This window comes from Oncorhynchus clarkii, chromosome 19 (assembly GCF_045791955.1).
Source record: "Oncorhynchus clarkii lewisi isolate Uvic-CL-2024 chromosome 19, UVic_Ocla_1.0, whole genome shotgun sequence".
NCBI classification, from domain to species: Eukaryota; Metazoa; Chordata; class Actinopteri; order Salmoniformes; family Salmonidae; genus Oncorhynchus; species Oncorhynchus clarkii.
Genome location: NC_092165.1, coordinates 4,449,499 through 4,471,548, shown reverse-complemented (window position 1 = coordinate 4,471,548; position 22,050 = coordinate 4,449,499). Strand labels below are relative to the sequence as shown.

General features: G+C 53.1%; 1 protein-coding gene across 1 annotated transcript in view; it reads left to right on the top strand.

Moving 5' to 3' along the window:
• The first annotated feature begins 5,175 nt into the window (after positions 1–5,175).
• The window catches only part of LOC139374617 (low density lipoprotein receptor-related protein associated protein 1), a 38,750-nt gene continuing 21,875 nt past the window's right edge, over positions 5,176–22,050 (top strand). Inside the window, exon 1 of the mRNA XM_071115648.1 lies at positions 5,176–5,438. Coding sequence (XP_070971749.1) covers positions 5,277–5,438 — 162 coding nt within the window. The 5' untranslated portion in view covers positions 5,176–5,276. The remainder of the gene's footprint in view (positions 5,439–22,050) is intronic.

The window sequence follows — 22,050 nt, the reverse complement described above, 5'->3', positions numbered from 1 at the left end:
GGGGATCCATTAGGAACACAGTCTGGTAACACAGTCTGGTAACACAGTCTAAAGGTCTGAATCTAAGGTCTAGGGGCTGTGTCTCTATAGGGATCCACTAGTAACACAGTCTGGTAACACAGTCTAAAGGTCTGAATCTAACATCTAGGGGCTGTGTCTCTACAGGGATCCACTAGTAACACAGTCTAAAGGTCTGAATCTAACATCTAGGGGCTGTGTCTCTACAGGGATCCATTAGGAACACAGTCTGGTAACACAGTCTACAGGTCTGAATCTAACGTCTAGGGGCTGTGTCTCTACAGGGATCCATTAGGAACACAGTCTGGTAACACAGTCTGGTAACACAGTCTAAAGGTCTGAATCTAACATCTAGGGGCTGTGTCTCTACAGGGATCCATTAGGAACACAGTCTGGTAACACAGTCTACAGGTCTGAATCTAACGTCTAGGGGCTGTGTCTCTACAGGGATCCATTAGGAACACAGTCTGGTAACACAGTCTACAGGGATCCATTAGGAACACAGTCTGGTAACACAGTCTAAAGGTCTGAATCTAACATCTAGGGGCTGTGTCTCTACAGGGATCCATTAGGAACACAGTCTGGTAACACAGTCTACAGGTCTGAATCTAACATCTAGGGGCTGTGTCTCTATGGGGATCCATTAGGAACACAGTCTGGTAACACAGTCTAACGGTCTGAATCTAACGTCTAGGGGCTGTGTCTCTACAGGGATCCATTAGGAACACAGTCTGTTAACACAGTCTGGTAACGCAGTCTACAGGTCTGAATCTAACGTCTAGGGGCTGTGTCTCTACAGGGATCCATTAGGAACACAGTCTGGTAACACAGTCTAAAGGTCTGAATCCAGGCTTAGTTAATTAACTAAACATGTGATTCATCGTTATAGATTAACCTTGAATTACATTAGACTTGGTTAATATGGTAATTGGAATAGAATGGGATAGTTCTATGTTGTCAAGGAAACACTTTGTATTGTTCTGAACCAGGCTATAATCAGTCTAATCTATGGCCATGATTTAACCAGCCTTTAGCCTGGCACCCAGTCTGATGATCCTTATGACCATCAGTGTCCTGTATCGTAGACAAGGTTCTCTATCATTTAACTCACTCGCTGAGCCATAAAAAAATATATCTATATTTTTTTTTAACTAGGCAAGTCAGTTAAGAACAAATTCTTATTTACAATGACGGCCTACCCCAGCCAAATGACTCTGGGACAATTGTGCGTCGCCCTGTGGAACTCCCAATCACAGCCGGTTGTGATACAGCCTGGAATCGAACCAGGATCTGTAGTGACGCCTCTAGCACTGAGATGCAGTGCCTTAGACCGCTGAGCCACTTCGGGAGCCCAGAAATAAGTGTCTCTAGAAGGTTTCCTGAGCTGTCTTGTCATAGCCTGAGTCTCTTCAACCTATGTCACAAAGGCACCATATTCCCTAGAGGCCCATTTAGGATATCATTACATTTAGCTCACTCACCCATGAAGAGGTGTCTCTAGAAGCAGCCGTTAGCCGTCTCTCTCTCTGCTCTGTTTTGCGAAGACTTCGCCCCCCGACCTCCAGAGACTGGCCAGCCTGCCAGTAGACTGAGTCCCTACGAGGAGGCAGAGGTCTGCTGCATGCTGGCATGGAGAACTCAGAATTTGAATTGTGATCGTTTGTAGTAGGCCCAATAGTAGGTCTGTGACTGTCGTCAAGATTCATCTTGTGAAAATGTTTCTCCATCAAATAATAGGATGTGTGGTGAACGGTTCAAATCTGCAGGTCTGGAAATCTCTTTTTTAATTTTTTTTTTTTAGTATGGGGTAGATTTAGATTTTCAAAATAAACACTGTTAGATTGTTGCCATAGCGCTTGTGTAGAGGAATAGAAGGGTTCTTTTGTTTTGGTTACCGGGCCATTGTGATGCTGCAATAAATGGTTCTAAGATTGTGGTTCGGAATGTGGAATGGGTTGGTCGATTCTCAGGCATATTATTGGGTAACAATGCAGATACAGTCGGAATAATAATCATTATAATAATCATTTATTATATTTCTATAGCACTGTTCATAAGAATCTCAAAGCACTTTAAACACACAAAAAAACTAACAACCAGTACATGAATAGTCTAACTAGAGTTAGAACAACCAGTACATGAGTAGTCTAACTAGAGTTAGAACAACCAGTACATGAGTAGACTAACTAGAGTTAGAACAACCAGTACATGAGTAGTCTAACTAGAGTTAGAACAACCAGTACATGAGTAGTCTAACTAGAGTTAGAACAACCAGTACAGGAGTAGTCTAACTAGAGTTAGAACAACCAGTACAGGAGTAGTCTAACTAGAGTTAGAACAACCAGTACAGGAGTAGTCTAACTAGAGTTAGATCAACCAGTACATGAGTAGTCTAACTATAGTTAGAACAACCAGTACATGAGTAGTCTAACTAGAGTTAGAACAACCAGTACAGGAGTAGTCTAACTAGAGTTAGAACAACCAGTACAGGAGTAGTCTAACTAGAGTTAGAACAACCAGTACAGGAGTAGTCTAACTAGAGTTAGATCAACCAGTACATGAGTAGTCTAACTATAGTTAGAACAACCAGTACATGAGTAGTCTAACTAGAGTTAGAACAACCAGTACATGAGTAGTCTAACTAGAGTTAGAACAACCAGTACATGAGTAGTCTAACTAGAGTTAGAACAACCAGTACATGAGTAGTCTAACTATAGTTAGATCAACCAGTACATCATCATGAATTTCCTAATTATAGTTAGATCAACCAGTACATGAGTAGTCTAACTAGAGTTAGAACAACCAGTACAGGAGTAGTCTAACTAGAGTTAGATCAACCAGTACATGAGTAGTCTAACTAGAGTTAGAACAACCAGTACATGAGTAGTCTAACTAGAGTTAGAACAACCAGTTCATGAGTAGTCTTACTAGAGTTAGAACAACCAGTACATGAGTAGTCTAACTAGAGTTAGAACAACCAGTACATGAGTAGTCTAACTAGAGTTAGAACAACCAGTACATGAGTAGTCTAACTAGAGTTAGAACAACCAGTACATGAGTAGTCTAACTAGAGTTAGAACAACCAGTACATGAGTAGTCTAACTAGAGTTAGAACAACCAGTACATGAGTAGTCTAACTATAGTTAGATCAACCAGTACATGAGTAGTCTAACTAGTTAGAACAACCAGTACATGAGTTGTCTAACTAGAGTTAGAACAACCAGTACATGAGTAGTCTAACTAGAGTTAGAACAACCAGTACATGAGTAGTCTAACTAGAGTTAGAACAACCAGTACATGAGTAGTCTAACTATAGTTAGAACAACCAGTACATGAGTAGTCTAACTAGAGTTAGAACAACCAGTACATGAGTAATCTAACTAGAGTTAGAACAACCAGTACATGAGTAGTCTAACTAGTTAGAACAACCAGTACATGAGTAGTCTAACTAGAGTTAAAACAACCAGTACATGAGTAGTCTAACTAGAGTTAGAACAACCAGTACATGAGTAGTCTAACTAGAGTTAGAACAACCAGTACATGAGTAGTCTAACTAGAGTTAGAACAACCAGTACATGAGTTGTCTAACTAGAGTTAGAACAACCAGTACATGAGTAGTCTAACTAGAGTTAGAACAACCAGTACATGAGTAGTCTAACTAGAGTTAGAACAACCAGTACATGAGTAGTCTAACTAGAGTTAGAACAACCAGTACATGAGTAGTCTAACTATAGTTAGATCAACCAGTACATCATCATGAATTTCCTAATTATAGTTAGATCAACCAGTACATGAGTAGTCTAACTAGAGTTAGAACAACCAGTACATGAGTAGTCTAACTAGAGTTAGAACAACCATTACATGAGTAGTCTAACTAGAGTTAGAACAACCATTACATGAGTAGTCTAACTAGAGTTAGAACAACCAGTACATGAGTAGTCTAACTAGAGTTAGAACAACCAGTACATGAGTAGTCTAACTAGAGTTAGAACAACCAGTACATCATCATGAATTGCCTAATTATTGTTAGACTTTGCCTCTATTGGTTGACCTAACTATAATTAGGTCAACCAATAGAGGCCAAGTCTAACGATAATTTGGTCAACCAATAGAGGCCAAGTCTAACGATAATTAGGTCAGCCAATAGAGGCCAAGTCTTTGAGTTCATGCATCCTCTAAAAGATGGAGAGGGACATATCATGATCAGAGGAAGGTGGTTGATGAACAGTCTAGTGATGATCTTTGTAGAGGGCTACTCTGGGAATCAGCCTGAGTGTCCTCCTTCCCTCTGAGTAGCACCCACTTGATGTCTCAGCAGCTCTGGGCACCAGAAAGTTCACCACACAGTTCAGAGTAGTAGCCAGTCGTCCTCACTACGAGGCCTCTGCCTCAGCAGCTCTGGGCACCAGAAAGTTCACCACACACAGTTCAGAGTAGTAGCCAGTCGTCCTCACTACGAGCCCTCTGCCTCAGCAGCTCTGGGCACCAGAAAGTTCACCACACACAGTTCAGAGTAGTAGCCAGTCGTCCTCACTACGAGCCCTCTGCCATTCCTCTAGTGCTTCAGGTGACTCCTGAGTTTTCAAAAGACCAGGAACAGGCAGCCAAGGGTGAAAAAACAACAAAGCTGGTACAGATGCATCATTCAAACAAAAACAACTAGCAAGCTGCCAGTCCATCTGCAAATATTTAAAAACACAATTTAAAAACACTTATAAATAATTTACCATGTACATGAGCTCTGTGCTTAGGCTGCTAGGGCGCCATGGCAACTACACAACCAACATAGACAACTTTGTGTGTGTGTGTGTGCAGGCGCCAATCAATACCTAGTTTAGTAAACTAAATGGTTAACACAAAATGGGTGACTTATTACTGCTTGAGTAGGCTGTTTCATGTGTGAAAGCTAGCCAACATTAAATTATGCCTGTGTGGTGTAAAATTGCTAAACCCTAAATCCCTTCTCAATCCAACGCGTGGATGATTCCTATTTGCTCAAAGCCTCCCACTTCCTCCGTTACTAGGAGACGATTACGAGGTGCATTGTGGGTATTGTATGTTTACAAACCCTTTCCCCAGAACTGGAAACCCAGTTTATAGTGTTTTTTCTAAAACTACATATCCCATAATGCAGTTCAGGACGCGTCCGCCTCTTCTAAACACATGACTTGAAGTACTCGGAGTTAGATAGACCGTAGCTCTGAAATTGCGTTTCATTTTTAAGATTTATTCCATCCATTTTCCGGTACGGTGCAAAAATGAAGTTCGGTTGTTTATTCGCGGTGTTGTGTCTCGCAGTCGGGGCGATTGCAGGAAAGTATTCTCGAGAAATGAACGATCAGAAACCGTCCGTGGACGGTAAGAGCACGGTGGAATTTAGGATAGCTAAACTCAACCAGGTGTGGGAGAAAGCGACCAGGGTAAGAAGTCAAGTCATGCTATTATTATAGTTTAGCTTTATTTTACTTAAATATTGAGACAATCGAGAGTGAATTGTCTTCGTTATCTGGTCCTAGTGGAGTCCAAAAGTTAGATAACGTTTTGTCTACACTTCCTTGGTCTATCCAACATTTTGTTTAGCTAACTTAGCTAGCTAACAGTTACCTTAGCTGATTCAGCTACCTATGCCAATCAAGTAACGTTAAAGTAGTTAGAGATGGCTGAGGTCTGATTGTACCCGGCTAGTTTAAGGAACCGATTTCTCTCACACACAGACGAGACACACACTACACTTCATTAGTTCCAGTCTGATTTGATTTACCATCCATCCCTCTCTCCCTTTCCCTCCTCCATCCTCTCTCCCTTTCCCTCCTCCACCCTCTCTCCCTTTCCCTCCTCCACCCTCTCTCCCTTTCCCTCCTCCACCCTCTCTCCCTTTCCCTCCTCCATCCTCTCTCCCTTTCCCTCCTCCATCCCTCTCTCCCTTTCCCTCCTCCATCCTCTCTCCCTTTCCCTCCTCCATCCCTCTCTCCCTTTCCCTCCTCCATCATCTCTCCCTTTCCCTCCTCCATCCCTCTCTCCCTTTCCCTCCTCCATCCTCTCTCCCTTTCCCTCCTCCATCCCTCTCTCCCTTTCCCTCCTCCATCCCTCTCTCCCTTTCCCTTCTCCATCCTCTCTACCTTTCCCTCCTCCACCCTCTCTCCCTTTCCCTACTCCACCCTCTCTACCTTTCCCTCCTCCACCCTCTCTCCCTTTCCCTCCTCCACCCTCTCTCCCTTTCCCTCCTCCATCCTCTCTCCCTGTCCCTCCTCCATCCTCTTTCCCTCCTCCATCCTCTTTCCCTCCTCCATCCTCTTTCCCTCCTCCATCCTCTTTCCCTCCTCCATCCTCTTTCCCTCCTCCATCCTCTTTCCCTCCTCCATCCTCTTTCCCTCCTCCATCCCTCTCTCCCTTTCCCTCCTCCATCCCTCTCTCCCTTTCCCTCCTCCATCCTCTCTCCCTTTCCCTCCTCCATCCTCTCTACCTTTCCCTCCTCCATCCTCTCTACCTTTCCCTCCTCCATCCTCTCTCCCTTTCCCTCCTCCATCCCTCTCTCCCTTTCCCTCCTCCATCCTCTCTCCCTTTCCCTCCTCCATCCCTCTCTCCCTTTCCCTCCTCCATCCTCTCTCCCTGTCCCTCCTCCATCCTCTTTCCCTCCTCCATCCCTCTTTCCCTCCTCCATCCTCTCTCCCTTTCCCTCCTCCATCCTCTCTCCCTTTCCCTCCTCCATCCTCTCTCCCTTTCCCTCCTCCATCCTCTCTCCCTGTCCCTCCTCCATCCTCTCTCCCTTTCCCTCCTCCATCCTCTCTCCCTTTCCCTCCTCCATCCTCTCTACCTTTCCCTCCTCCATCCTCTCTACCTTTCCCTCCTCCATCCTCTCTACCTTTCCCTCCTCCATCCCTCTCTACCTTTCCCTTCTCCATCCTCTCTACCTTTCCCTCCTCCATCCCTCTCTACCTTTCCCTCCTCCATCCCTCTCTACCTTTCCCTCCTCCATCCCTCTCTACCTTTCCCTCCTCCATCCCTCTCTACCTTTCCCTCCTCCATCCTCTCTACCTTTCCCTCCTCCATCCTCTCTCCCTTTCCCTCCTCCATCCCTCTCTCCCTTTCCCTCCTCCATCCTCTCTCCCTTTCCCTCCTCCATCCCTCTCTCCCTTTCCCTCCTCCATCCTCTCTCCCTTTCCCTCCTCCATCCCTCTCTCCCTTTCCCTCCTCCATCCTCTCTCCCTTTCCCTCCTCCATCCCTCTCTCCCTTTCCCTCCTCCATCCCTCTCTCCCTTTCCCTCCTCCATCCCTCTCTCCCTTTCCCTCCTCCATCCTCTCTCCCTTTCCCTCCTCCACCCTCTCTACCTTTCCCTCCTCCACCCTCTCTACCTTTCCCTCCTCCACCCTCTCTCCCTTTCCCTCCTCCACCCTCTCTCCCTTTCCCTCCTCCACCCTCTCTCCCTTTCCCTCCTCCATCCTCTTTCCCTCCTCCATCCTCTTTCCCTCCTCCATCCTCTCACCCTTTCCCTCCTCCATCCTCTTTCCCTCCTCCATCCTCTTTCCCTCCTCCATCCTCTCTCCCTTTCCCTCCTCCATCCCTCTCTCCCTTTCCCTCCTCCATCCCTCTCTCCCTTTCCCTCCTCCATCCTCTCTACCTTTCCCTCCTCCATCCTCTCTCCCTTTCCCTCCTCCATCCCTCTCTCCCTTTCCCTCCTCCATCCTCTCTCCCTTTCCCTCCTCCATCCTCTCTACCTTTCCCTCCTCCATCCCTCTCTCCCTTTCCCTCCTCCATCCTCTCTCCCTGTCCCTCCTCCATCCTCTTTCCCTCCTCCATCCCTCTCTCCCTTTCCCTCCTCCATCCCTCTCTCCCTTTCCCTCCTCCATCCTCTCTCCCTTTCCCTCCTCCATCCTCTCTCCCTTTCCCTCCTCCATCCTCTCTCCCTTTCCCTCCTCCATCCTCTCTCCCTTTCCCTCCTCCATCCTCTCTCCCTTTCCCTCCTCCATCCTCTCTCCCTGTCCCTCCTCCATCCTCTCTCCCTTTCCCTCCTCCATCCTCTCTCCCTTTCCCTCCTCCATCCTCTCTCCCTTTCCCTCCTCCATCCTCTCTCCCTTTCCCTCCTCCATCCTCTCTCCCTTTCCCTCCTCCATCCTCTCTACCTTTCCCTCCTCCATCCTCTCTACCTTTCCCTCCTCCATCCCTCTCTACCTTTCCCTCCTCCATCCCTCTCTACCTTTCCCTCCTCCATCCCTCTCTACCTTTCCCTCCTCCATCCTCTCTACCTTTCCCTCCTCCATCCTCTCTCCCTCTCCATCCTCTCTCCCTTTCCCTCCATCCTCTCTCCCTTTCCCTCCTCCATCCTCTCTCCTCCATCCTCTCTACCTTTCCCTCCTCCATCCTCTCTACCTTTCCCTCGTCCATCCTCTCTCCCTGTCCCTCCTCCATCCTCTCTACCTTTCACCTCCTCCATCCTCTCTCCTCCATCCTCTCTACCTTTCCCTCCTCCATCCTCTCTCCCTGTCCCTCCTCCATCCTCTCTACCTTTCCCTCCTCCATCCTCTCTCCCTTTCCCTCCTCCATCCTCTCTCCCTTTCCCTCCTCCATCCTCTCTACCTTTCCCTCCTCCATCCTCTCTCCCTTTCCCTCCTCCATCCTCTCTACCTTTCCCTCCTCCATCCTCTCTCCCTTTCCCTCCTCCATCCTCTTTCCCTCCTCCATCCTCTTTCCCTCCTCCATCCTCTTTCCCTCCTCCATCCTCTCTCCCTTTCCCTCCTCCATCCTCTTTCCCTCCTCCATCCTCTTTCCCTCCTCCATCCTCTTTCCCTCCTCCATCCCTCTCTCCCTTTCCCTCCTCCATCCCTCTCTCCCTTTCCCTCCTCCATCCTCTCTACCTTTCCCTCCTCCATCCTCTCTCCCTTTCCCTCCTCCATCCCTCTCTCCCTTTCCCTCCTCCATCCTCTCTCCCTTTCCCTCCTCCATCCTCTCTACCTTTCCCTCCTCCATCCCTCTCTCCCTTTCCCTCCTCCATCCTCTCTCCCTGTCCCTCCTCCATCCTCTTTCCCTCCTCCATCCCTCTCTCCCTTTCCCTCCTCCATCCTCTCTCCCTTTCCCTCCTCCATTCTCTCTCCCTTTCCCTCCTCCATCCTCTCTCCCTGTCCCTCCTCCATCCTCTCTCCCTTTCCCTCCTCCATCCTCTCTCCCTTTCCCTCCTCCATCCTCTCTCCCTTTCCCTCCTCCATCCTCTCTACCTTTCCCTCCTCCATCCTCTCTACCTTTCCCTCCTCCATCCCTCTCTACCTTTCCCTTCTCCATCCCTCTCTACCTTTCCCTCCTCCATCCCTCTCTACCTTTCCCTCCTCCATCCCTCTCTACCTTTCCCTCCTCCATCCCTCTCTACCTTTCCCTCCTCCATCCTCTCTACCTTTCCCTCCTCCATCCCTCTCTCCCTTTCCCTCCTCCATCCTCTCTCCCTTTCCCTCCTCCATCCTCTCTCCCTTTCCCTCCTCCATCCTCTCTCCCTTTCCCTCCTCCATCCCTCTCTCCCTTTCCCTCCTCCATCCTCTCTCCCTTTCCCTCCTCCATCCTCTCTCCCTTTCCCTCCTCCATCCCTCTCTCCCTTTCCCTCCTCCATCCTCTCTCCCTTTCCCTCGTCCATCCTCTCTCCCTTTCCCTCCTCCATCCTCTCTCCCTTTCCCTCGTCCATCCTCTCTCCCTTTCCCTCCTCCATCCTCTCTCCCTTTCCCTCCTCCATCCTCTCTCCCTGTCCCTCCTCCATCCTCTCTCCCTGTCCCTCCTCCATCCTCTCTCCCTTTCCCTCCTCCATCCTCTCTCCCTTTCCCTCCTCCATCCTCTCTACCTTTCCCTCCTCCATCCCTCTCTACCTTTCCCTCCTCCATCCCTCTCTACCTTTCCCTTCTCCATCCTCTCTACCTTTCCCTCCTCCATCCCTCTCTACCTTTCCCTCCTCCATCCCTCTCTACCTTTCCCTCCTCCATCCCTCTCTACCTTTCCCTCCTCCATCCTCTCTACCTTTCCCTCCTCCATCCTCTCTCCCTCTCCATCCTCTCTCCCTTTCCATCCTCTCTCCCTTTCCCTCCTCCATCCTCTCTCCTCCATCCTCTCTACCTTTCCCTCCTCCATCCTCTCTACCTTTCCCTCCTCCATCCTCTCTACCTTTCCCTCCTCCATCCTCTCTCCTTTTCCCTCCTCCATCCTCTCTACCTTTCCCTCCTCCATCCTCTCTACCTTTCCCTCGTCCATCCTCTCTCCCTGTCCCTCCTCCATCCTCTCTACCTTTCACCTCCTCCATCCTCTCTCCTCCATCCTCTCTACCTTTCCCTCCTCCATCCTCTCTCCCTGTCCCTCCTCCATCCTCTCTACCTTTCCCTCCTCCATCCTCTCTCCCTTTCCCTCCTCCATCCTCTCTCCCTTTCCCTCCTCCATCCTCTCTACCTTTCCCTCCTCCATCCTCTCTCCCTTTCCCTCCTCCATCCTCTCTACCTTTCCCCCCTCCATCCTCTTTCCCTCCTCCATCCTCTTTCCATCCTCTCTCCCTTTCCCTCCTCCATCCTCTCTCCCTTTCCCTCCTCCATCCCTCTCTCCCTTTCCCTCCTCCATCCTCTCTCCCTTTCCCTCGTCCATCCTCTCTCCCTTTCCCTCCTCCATCCTCTCTCCCTTTCCCTCGTCCATCCTCTCTCCCTTTCCCTCCTCCATCCTCTCTCCCTTTCCCTCCTCCATCCTCTCTCCCTGTCCCTCCTCCATCCTCTCTCCCTTTCCCTCCTCCATCCTCTCTACCTTTCCCTCCTCCATCCCTCTCTACCTTTCCCTCCTCCATCCCTCTCTACCTTTCCCTTCTCCATCCTCTCTACCTTTCCCTCCTCCATCCCTCTCTACCTTTCCCTCCTCCATCCCTCTCTACCTTTCCCTCCTCCATCCCTCTCTACCTTTCCCTCCTCCATCCTCTCTACCTTTCCCTCCTCCATCCTCTCTCCCTCTCCATCCTCTCTCCCTTTCCATCCTCTCTCCCTTTCCCTCCTCCATCCTCTCTCCTCCATCCTCTCTACCTTTCCCTCCTCCATCCTCTCTACCTTTCCCTCCTCCATCCTCTCTACCTTTCCCTCCTCCATCCTCTCTCCTTTTCCCTCCTCCATCCTCTCTACCTTTCCCTCCTCCATCCTCTCTACCTTTCCCTCGTCCATCCTCTCTCCCTGTCCCTCCTCCATCCTCTCTACCTTTCACCTCCTCCATCCTCTCTCCTCCATCCTCTCTACCTTTCCCTCCTCCATCCTCTCTCCCTGTCCCTCCTCCATCCTCTCTACCTTTCCCTCCTCCATCCTCTCTCCCTTTCCCTCCTCCATCCTCTCTCCCTTTCCCTCCTCCATCCTCTCTACCTTTCCCTCCTCCATCCTCTCTCCCTTTCCCTCCTCCATCCTCTCTCCCTTTCCCTCCTCCATCCTCTTTCCCTCCTCCATCCTCTTTCCCTCCTCCATCCCTCTCTCCCTTTCCCTACTCCATCCCTCTCTCCCTTTCCCTCCTCCATCCCTCTCTCCCTTTCCCTCCTCCATCCTCTCTACCTTTCCCTCCTCCATCCTCTCCCCCTTTCCCTCCTCCATCCCTCTCTCCCTTTCCCTCCTCCATCCTCTCTACCTTTCCCTCCTCCATCCCTCTCTCCCTTTCCCTCCTCCATCCTCTCTCCCTGTCCCTCCTCCATCCTCTTTCCCTCCTCCATCCCTCTCTCCCTTTCCCTCCTCCATCCTCTCTCCCTTTCCCTCCTCCATCCTCTCTCCCTTTCCCTCCTCCATCCTCTCTCCCTTTCCCTCCTCCATCCTCTCTCCCTGTCCCTCCTCCATCCTCTCTCCCTTTCCCTCCTCCATCCTCTCTCCCTTTCCCTCCTCCATCCTCTCTCCCTTTCCCTCCTCCATCCTCTCTACCTTTCCCTCCTCCATCCTCTCTACCTTTCCCTCCTCCATCCCTCTCTACCTTTCCCTTCTCCATCCCTCTCTACCTTTCCCTCCTCCATCCCTCTCTACCTTTCCCTCCTCCATCCCTCTCTACCTTTCCCTCCTCCATCCCTCTCTACCTTTCCCTCCTCCATCCTCTCTACCTTTCCCTCCTCCATCCTCTCTACCTTTCCCTCCTCCATCCTCTCTACCTTTCCCTCCTCCATCCTCTCTCCCTCTCCATCCTCTCTCCCTTTCCCTCCTCCATCCTCTCTCCTCCATCCTCTTTACCTTTCCCTCCTCCATCCTCTCTACCTTTCCCTCCTCCATCCTCTCTCCTTTTCCCTCCTCCATCCTCTCTATCTTTCCCTCCTCCATCCTCTCTACCTTTCCCTCGTCCATCCTCTCTCCCTGTCCCTCCTCCATCCTCTCTACCTTTCACCTCCTCCATCCTCTCTCCTCCATCCTCTCTACCTTTCCCTCCTCCATCCTCTCTCCCTGTCCCTCCTCCATCCTCTCTACCTTTCCCTCCTCCATCCTCTCTCCCTTTCCCTCCTCCATCCTCTCTCCCTTTCCCTCCTCCATCCTCTCTACCTTTCCCTCCTCCATCCTCTCTCCCTTTCCCTCCTCCATCCTCTCTACCTTTCCCTCCTCCATCCTCTCTCCCTTTCCCTCCTCCATCCTCTTTCCCTCCTCCATCCTCTTTCCCTCCTCCATCCTCTTTCCCTCCTCCATCCTCTTTCCCTCCTCCATCCTCTTTCCCTCCTCCATCCTCTCTCCCTTTCCCTCCTCCATCCTCTTTCCCTCCTCCATCCTCTTTCCCTCCTCCATCCTCTTTCCCTCCTCCATCCCTCTCTCCCTTTCCCTCCTCCATCCCTCTCTCCCTTTCCCTCCTCCATCCTCTCTACCTTTCCCTCCTCCATCCTCTCTCCCTTTCCCTCCTCCATCCCTCTCTCCCTTTCCCTCCTCCATCCTCTCTCCCTTTCCCTCCTCCATCCTCTCTACCTTTCCCTCCTCCATCCCTCTCTCCCTTTCCCTCCTCCATCCTCTCTCCCTGTCCCTCCTCCATCCTCTTTCCCTCCTCCATCCCTCTCTCCCTTTCCCTCCTCCATCCTCTCTCCCTTTCCCTCCTCCATTCTCTCTCCCTTTCCCTCCTCCATCCTCTCTCCCTGTCCCTCCTCCATCCTCTCTCCCTGTCCCTCCTCCATCCTCTCTCCCTTTCCCTCCTCCATCCTCTCTACCTTTCCCTCCTCCATCCTCTCTACCTTTCCCTCCTCCATCCCTCTCTACCTTTCCCTTCTCCATCCCTCTCTACCTTTCCCTCCTCCATCCCTCTCTACCTTTCCCTCCTCCATCCCTCTCTACCTTTCCCTCCTCCATCCCTCTCTACCTTTCCCTCCTCCATCCTCTCTACCTTTCCCTCCTCCATCCCTCTCTCCCTTTCCCTCCTCCATCCTCTCTCCCTTTCCCTCCTCCATCCTCTCTCCCTTTCCCTCCTCCATCCTCTCTCCCTTTCCCTCCTCCATCCCTCTCTCCCTTTCCCTCCTCCATCCCTCTCTCCCTTTCCCTCCTCCATCCTCTCTCCCGTTCCCTCGTCCATCCTCTCTCCCTTTCCCTCCTCCATCCTCTCTCCCTGTCCCTCCTCCATCCTCTCTCCCTTTCCCTCCTCCATCCTCTCTCCCTGCCCCTCCTCCATCCTCTCTCCCTTTCCCTCCTCCATCCTCTCTCCCTTTCCCTCCTCCATCCTCTCTACCTTTCCCTCCTCCATCCCTCTCTACCTTTCCCTCCTCCATCCCTCTCTACCTTTCCCTCCTCCATCCCTCTCTACCTTTCCCTTCTCCATCCCTCTCTACCTTTCCCTCCTCCATCCCTCTCTACCTTTCCCTCCTCCATCCCTCTCTACCTTTCCCTCCTCCATCCCTCTCTACCTTTCCCTCCTCCATCCTCTCTACCTTTCCCTCCTCCATCCTCTCTCCCTTTCCCTCCTCCATCCCTCTCTCCCTTTCCCTCCTCCATCCTCTCTCCCTTTCCCTCCTCCATCCTCTCTACCTTTCCCTCCTCCATCCCTCTCTCCCTTTCCCTCCTCCATCCTCTCTCCCTGTCCCTCCTCCATCCTCTTTCCCTCCTCCATCCCTCTCTCCCTTTCCCTCCTCCATCCTCTCTCCCTTTCCCTCCTCCATTCTCTCTCCCTTTCCCTCCTCCATCCTCTCTCCCTGTCCCTCCTCCATCCTCTCTCCCTGTCCCTCCTCCATCCTCTCTCCCTGTCCCTCCTCCATCCTCTCTCCCTTTCCCTCCTCCATCCTCTCTACCTTTCCCTCCTCCATCCTCTCTACCTTTCCCTCCTCCATCCCTCTCTACCTTTCCCTTCTCCATCCCTCTCTACCTTTCCCTCCTCCATCCCTCTCTACCTTTCCCTCCTCCATCCCTCTCTCCCTTTCCCTCCTCCATCCTCTCTCCCTGTCCCTCCTCCATCCTCTTTCCCTCCTCCATCCCTCTCTCCCTTTCCCTCCTCCATCCTCTCTCCCTTTCCCTCCTCCATTCTCTCTCCCTTTCCCTCCTCCATCCTCTCTCCCTGTCCCTCCTCCATCCTCTCTCCCTGTCCCTCCTCCATCCTCTCTCCCTTTCCCTCCTCCATCCTCTCTCCCTGTCCCTCCTCCATCCTCTTTCCCTCCTCCATCCCTCTCTCCCTTTCCCTCCTCCATCCTCTCTCCCTTTCCCTCCTCCATTCTCTCTCCCTTTCCCTCCTCCATCCTCTCTCCCTGTCCCTCCTCCATCCTCTCTCCCTTTCCCTCCTCCATCCTCTCTCCCTTTCCCTCCTCCATCCTCTCTCCCTTTCCCTCCTCCATCCTCTCTACCTTTCCCTCCTCCATCCTCTCTACCTTTCCCTCCTCCATCCCTCTCTACCTTTCCCTTCTCCATCCCTCTCTACCTTTCCCTCCTCCATCCCTCTCTACCTTTCCCTCCTCCATCCCTCTCTACCTTTCCCTCCTCCATCCCTCTCTACCTTTCCCTCCTCCATCCTCTCTACCTTTCCCTCCTCCATCCCTCTCTCCCTTTCCCTCCTCCATCCTCTCTCCCTTTCCCTCCTCCATCCTCTCTCCCTTTCCCTCCTCCATCCTCTCTCCCTTTCCCTCCTCCATCCCTCTCTCCCTTTCCCTCCTCCATCCTCTCTCCCTTTCCCTCCTCCATCCTCTCTCCCTTTCCCTCCTCCATCCCTCTCTCCCTTTCCCTCCTCCATCCTCTCTCCCTTTCCCTCGTCCATCCTCTCTCCCTTTCCCTCCTCCATCCTCTCTCCCTTTCCCTCGTCCATCCTCTCTCCCTTTCCCTCCTCCATCCTCTCTCCCTTTCCCTCCTCCATCCTCTCTCCCTGTCCCTCCTCCATCCTCTCTCCCTTTCCCTCCTCCATCCTCTCTCCCTTTCCCTCCTCCATCCTCTCTCCCTTTCCCTCCTCCATCCTCTCTACCTTTCCCTCCTCCATCCCTCTCTACCTTTCCCTCCTCCATCCCTCTCTACCTTTCCCTTCTCCATCCTCTCTACCTTTCCCTCCTCCATCCCTCTCTACCTTTCCCTCCTCCATCCCTCTCTACCTTTCCCTCCTCCATCCCTCTCTACCTTTCCCTCCTCCATCCTCTCTACCTTTCCCTCCTCCTCCTCTCTCCCTCTCCATCCTCTCTCCCTTTCCATCCTCTCTCCCTTTCCCTCCTCCATCCTCTCTCCTCCATCCTCTCTACCTTTCCCTCCTCCATCCTCTCTACCTTTCCCTCCTCCATCCTCTCTACCTTTCCCTCCTCCATCCTCTCTCCTTTTCCCTCCTCCATCCTCTCTACCTTTCCCTCCTCCATCCTCTCTACCTTTCCCTCGTCCATCCTCTCTCCCTGTCCCTCCTCCATCCTCTCTACCTTTCACCTCCTCCATCCTCTCTCCTCCATCCTCTCTACCTTTCCCTCCTCCATCCTCTCTCCCTGTCCCTCCTCCATCCTCTCTACCTTTCCCTCCTCCATCCTCTCTCCCTTTCCCTCCTCCATCCTCTCTCCCTTTCCCTCCTCCATCCTCTCTACCTTTCCCTCCTCCATCCTCTCTCCCTTTCCCTCCTCCATCCTCTCTACCTTTCCCCCCTCCATCCTCTTTCCCTCCTCCATCCTCTTTCCATCCTCTCTCCCTTTCCCTCCTCCATCCTCTCTCCCTTTCCCTCCTCCATCCCTCTCTCCCTTTCCCTCCTCCATCCTCTCTCCCTTTCCCTCGTCCATCCTCTCTCCCTTTCCCTCCTCCATCCTCTCTCCCTTTCCCTCGTCCATCCTCTCTCCCTTTCCCTCCTCCATCCTCTCTCCCTTTCCCTCCTCCATCCTCTCTCCCTGTCCCTCCTCCATCCTCTCTCCCTTTCCCTCCTCCATCCTCTCTCCCTTTCCCTCCTCCATCCTCTCTACCTTTCCCTCCTCCATCCCTCTCTACCTTTCCCTCCTCCATCCCTCTCTACCTTTCCCTTCTCCATCCTCTCTACCTTTCCCTCCTCCATCCCTCTCTACCTTTCCCTCCTCCATCCCTCTCTACCTTTCCCTCCTCCATCCCTCTCTACCTTTCCCTCCTCCATCCTCTCTACCTTTCCCTCCTCCATCCTCTCTCCCTCTCCATCCTCTCCCTTTCCATCCTCTCTCCCTTTCCCTCCTCCATCCTCTCTCCTCCATCCTCTCTACCTTTCCCTCCTCCATCCTCTCTACCTTTCCCTCCTCCATCCTCTCTACCTTTCCCTCCTCCATCCTCTCTCCTTTTCCCTCCTCCATCCTCTCTACCTTTCCCTCCTCCATCCTCTCTACCTTTCCCTCGTCCATCCTCTCTCCCTGTCCCTCCTCCATCCTCTCTACCTTTCACCTCCTCCATCCTCTCTCCTCCATCCTCTCTACCTTTCCCTCCTCCATCCTCTCTCCCTGTCCCTCCTCCATCCTCTCTACCTTTCCCTCCTCCATCCTCTCTCCCTTTCCCTCCTCCATCCTCTCTCCCTTTCCCTCCTCCATCCTCTCTCCCTTTCCCTCCTCCATCCTCTCTACCTTTCCCTCCTCCATCCTCTCTCCCTTTCCCTCCTCCATCCTCTTTCCCTCCTCCATCCTCTTTCCCTCCTCCATCCTCTTTCCCTCCTCCATCCTCTCTCCCTTTCCCTCCTCCATCCTCTTTCCCTCCTCCATCCTCTTTCCCTCCTCCATCCTCTTTCCCTCCTCCATCCCTCTCTCCCTTTCCCTCCTCCATCCCTCTCTCCCTTTCCCTCCTCCATCCCTCTCTCCCTTTCCCTCCTCCATCCTCTCTACCTTTCCCTCCTCCATCCTCTCCCCCTTTCCCTCCTCCATCCCTCTCTCCCTTTCCCTCCTCCATCCTCTCTACCTTTCCCTCCTCCATCCCTCTCTCCCTTTCCCTCCTCCATCCTCTCTCCCTGTCCCTCCTCCATCCTCTTTCCCTCCTCCATCCCTCTCTCCCTTTCCCTCCTCCATCCTCTCTCCCTTTCCCTCCTCCATCCTCTCTCCCTTTCCCTCCTCCATCCTCTCTCCCTTTCCCTCCTCCATCCTCTCTCCCTGTCCCTCCTCCATCCTCTCTCCCTTTCCCTCCTCCATCCTCTCTCCCTTTCCCTCCTCCATCCTCTCTCCCTTTCCCTCCTCCATCCTCTCTACCTTTCCCTCCTCCATCCTCTCTACCTTTCCCTCCTCCATCCTCTCTACCTTTCCCTCCTCCATACCTCTCCCTCCCTCCTCCATCCCTCTCTACCTTTCCCTCCTCCATCCCTCTCTACCTTTCCCTCCTCCATCCCTCTCTACCTTTTCCTCCATCCCTCTCTACCTTTCCCTCCTCCATCCCTCTCTACCTTTCCCTCCTCCATCCTCTCTACCTTTCCCTCCTCCATCCTCTCTACCTTTCCCTCCTCCATCCTCTCTACCTTTCCCTCCTCCATCCTCTCTCCCTCTCCATCCTCTCTCCCTTTCCCTCCTCCATCCTCTCTCCTCCATCCTCTTTACCTTTCCCTCCTCCATCCTCTCTACCTTTCCCTCCTCCATCCTCTCTCCTTTTCCCTCCTCCATCCTCTCTATCTTTCCCTCCTCCATCCTCTCTACCTTTCCCTCGTCCATCCTCTCTCCCTGTCCCTCCTCCATCCTCTCTACCTTTCACCTCCTCCATCCTCTCTCCTCCATCCTCTCTACCTTTCCCTCCTCCATCCTCTCTCCCTGTCCCTCCTCCATCCTCTCTACCTTTCCCTCCTCCATCCTCTCTCCCTTTCCCTCCTCCATCCTCTCTCCCTTTCCCTCCTCCATCCTCTCTACCTTTCCCTCCTCCATCCTCTCTCCCTTTCCCTCCTCCATCCTCTCTACCTTTCCCTCCTCCATCCTCTCTCCCTTTCCCTCCTCCATCCTCCTTTCCCTTTCCTCCTCCATCCTCTTTCCCTCCTCCATCCTCTTTCCCTCCTCCATCCTCTTTCCCTCCTCCATCCTCTCTCCCTTTCCCTCCTCCATCCTCTTTCCCTCCTCCATCCTCTTTCCCTCCTCCATCCTCTTTCCCTCCTCCATCCCTCTCTCCCTTTCCCTCCTCCATCCCTCTCTCCCTTTCCCTCCTCCATCCTCTCTACCTTTCCCTCCTCCATCCTCTCTACCTTTCCCTCCTCCATCCCTCTCTCCCTTTCCCTCCTCCATCCTCTCTCCCTTTCCCTCCTCCATCCTCTCTACCTTTCCCTCCTCCATCCCTCTCTCCATCCTCTCCTACCTTTCCCTCCTCCATCCTCTCTCCCTGTCCCTCCTCCATCCTCTTTCCCTCCTCCATCCCTCTCTCCCTTTCCCTCCTCCATCCTCTCTCCCTTTCCCTCCTCCATTCTCTCTCCCTTTCCCTCCTCCATCCTCTCTCCCTGTCCCTCCTCCATCCTCTCTCCCTGTCCCTCCTCCATCCTCTCTCCCTTTCCCTCCTCCATCCTCTCTACCTTTCCCTCCTCCATCCTCTCTACCTTTCCCTCCTCCATCCCTCTCTACCTTTCCCTTCTCCATCCCTCTCTACCTTTCCCTCCTCCATCCCTCTCTACCTTTCCCTCCTCCATCCCTCTCTACCTTTCCCTCCTCCATCCCTCTCTACCTTTCCCTCCTCCATCCTCTCTACCTTTCCCTCCTCCATCCCTCTCTCCCTTTCCCTCCTCCATCCTCTCTCCCTTTCCCTCCTCCATCCTCTCTCCCTTTCCCTCCTCCATCCTCTCTCCCTTTCCCTCCTCCATCCCTCTCTCCCTTTCCCTCCTCCATCCCTCTCTCCCTTTCCCTCCTCCATCCTCTCTCCCGTTCCCTCGTCCATCCTCTCTCCCTTTCCCTCCTCCATCCTCTCTCCCTTTCCCTCCTCCATCCTCTCTCCCTGTCCCTCCTCCATCCTCTCTCCCTTTCCCTCCTCCATCCTCTCTCCCTGCCCCTCCTCCATCCTCTCTCCCTTTCCCTCCTCCATCCTCTCTCCCTTTCCCTCCTCCATCCTCTCTACCTTTCCCTCCTCCATCCCTCTCTACCTTTCCCTCCTCCATCCCTCTCTACCTTTCCCTTCTCCATCCTCTCTACCTTTCCCTCCTCCATCCCTCTCTACCTTTCCCTCCTCCATCCCTCTCTACCTTTCCCTCCTCCATCCCTCTCTACCTTTCCCTTTTCCATCCTCTCTACCTTTCCCTCCTCCATCCTCTCTCCCTCTCCATCCTCTCTCCCTTTCCCTCCATCCTCTCTCCCTTTCCCTCCTCCATCCTCTCTCCTCCATCCTCTCTACCTTTCCCTCCTCCATCCTCTCTACCTTTCCCTCCTCCATCCTCTCTACCTTTCCCTCCTCCATCCTCTCTCCTTTTCCCTCCTCCATCCTCTCTACCTTTCCCTCCTCCATCCTCTCTACCTTTCCCTCGTCCATCCTCTCTACCTTTCCCTCGTCCATCCTCTCTCCCTGTCCCTCCTCCATCCTCTCTACCTTTCACCTCCTCCATCCTCTCTCCTCCATCCTCTCTACCTTTCCCTCCTCCATCCTCTCTCCCTGTCCCTCCTCCATCCTCTCTACCTTTCCCTCCTCCATCCTCTCTCCCTTTCCCTCCTCCATCCTCTCTCCCTTTCCCTCCTCCATCCTCTCTACCTTTCCCTCCTCCATCCTCTTTCCCTCCTCCATCCTCTCTACCTTTCCCTCCTCCATCCTCTTTCCCTCCTCCATCCTCTCTCCCTTTCCCTCCTCCATCCTCTTTCCCTCCTCCATCCTCTTTCCCTCCTCCATCCCTCTCTCCCTTTCCCTCCTCCATCCCTCTCTCCCTTTCCCTCCTCCATCCCTCTCTCCCTTTCCCTCCTCCATCCTCTCTACCTTTCCCTCCTCCATCCTCTCTCCCTTTCCCTCCTCCATCCCTCTCTACCTTTCCCTCCTCCATCCCTCTCTACCTTTCCCTCCTCCATCCCTCTCTACCTTTCCCTCCTCCATCCCTCTCTACCTTTCCCTCCTCCATCCTCTCTACCTTTCCCTCCTCCATCCCTCTCTCCCTTTCCCTCCTCCATCCTCTCTCCCTTTCCCTCCTCCATCCCTCTCTCCCTTTCCCTCCTCCATCCCTCTCTCCCTTTCCCTCCTCCATCCTCTCTCCCTTTCCCTCCTCCATCCCTCTCTCCCTTTCCCTCCTCCATCCCTCTCTCCCTTTCCCTCCTCCATCCCTCTCTCCCTTTCCCTCCTCCATCCCTCTCTCCCTTTCCCTCCTCCATCCTCTCTCCCTTTCCCTCCTCCACCCTCTCTACCTTTCCCTCCTCCACCCTCTCTCCCTTTCCCTCCTCCACCCTCTCTCCCTTTCCCTCCTCCACCCTCTCTCCCTTTCCCTCCTCCACCCTCTCTCCCTTTCCCTCCTCCATCCTCTTTCCCTCCTCCATCCTCTTTCCCTCCTCCATCCTCTTTCCCTCCTCCATCCTCTTTCCCTCCTCCATCCTCTCTCCCTTTCCCTCCTCCATCCTCTTTCCCTCCTCCATCCTCTTTCCCTCCTCCATCCTCTTTCCCTCCTCCATCCTCTTTCCCTCCTCCATCCCTCTCTCCCTTTCCCTCCTCCATCCCTCTCTCCCTTTCCCTCCTCCATCCTCTCTCCCTGTCCCTCCTCCATCCTCTCTCCCTGTCCCTCCTCCATCCTCTCTCCCTGTCCCTCCTCCATCCTCTCTCCCTTTCCCTCCTCCATCCTCTCTCCCTTTCCCTCCTCCATCCTCTCTACCTTTCCCTCCTCCATCCTCTCTCCCTTTCCCTCCTCCATCCTCTCTACCTTTCCCTCCTCCATCCTCTTTCCCTCCTCCATCCTCTTTCCCTCCTCCATCCTCTTTCCCTCCTCCATCCTCTTTCCCTCCTCCATCCTCTTTCCCTCCTCCATCCTCTTTCCCTCCTCCATCCTCTTTCCCTCCTCCATCCCTCTCTCCCTTTCCCTCCTCCATCCCTCTCTCCCTTTCCCTCCTCCATCCTCTCTACCTTTCCCTCCTCCATCCTCTCTCCCTTTCCCTCCTCCATCCCTCTCTCCCTTTCCCTCCTCCATCCTCTCTACCTTTCCCTCCTCCATCCCTCTCTCCCTTTCCCTCCTCCATCCTCTCTCCCTGTCCCTCCTCCATCCTCTTTCCCTCCTCCATCCCTCTCTCCCTTTCCCTCCTCCATCCTCTCTCCCTTTCCCTCCTCCATCCTCTCTCCCTTTCCCTCCTCCATCCTCTCTCCCTTTCCCTCCTCCATCCTCTCTCCCTGTCCCTCCTCCATCCTCTCTCCCTGTCCCTCCTCCATCCTCTCTCCCTTTCCCTCCTCCATCCTCTCTCCCTTTCCCTCCTCCATCCTCTCTACCTTTCCCTCCTCCATCCTCTCTACCTTTCCCTCCTCCATCCCTCTCTACCTTTCCCTTCTCCATCCCTCTCTACCTTTCCCTCCTCCATCCCTCTCTACCTTTCCCTCCTCCATCCCTCTCTACCTTTCCCTCCTCCATCCCTCTCTACCTTTCCCTCCTCCATCCTCTCTACCTTTCCCTCCTCCATCCCTCTCTCCCTTTCCCTCCTCCATCCCTCTCTCCCTTTCCCTCCTCCATCCTCTCTCCCTTTCCCTCCTCCATCCCTCTCTCCCTTTCCCTCCTCCATCCTCTCTCCCTTTCCCTCCTCCATCCCTCTCTCCCTT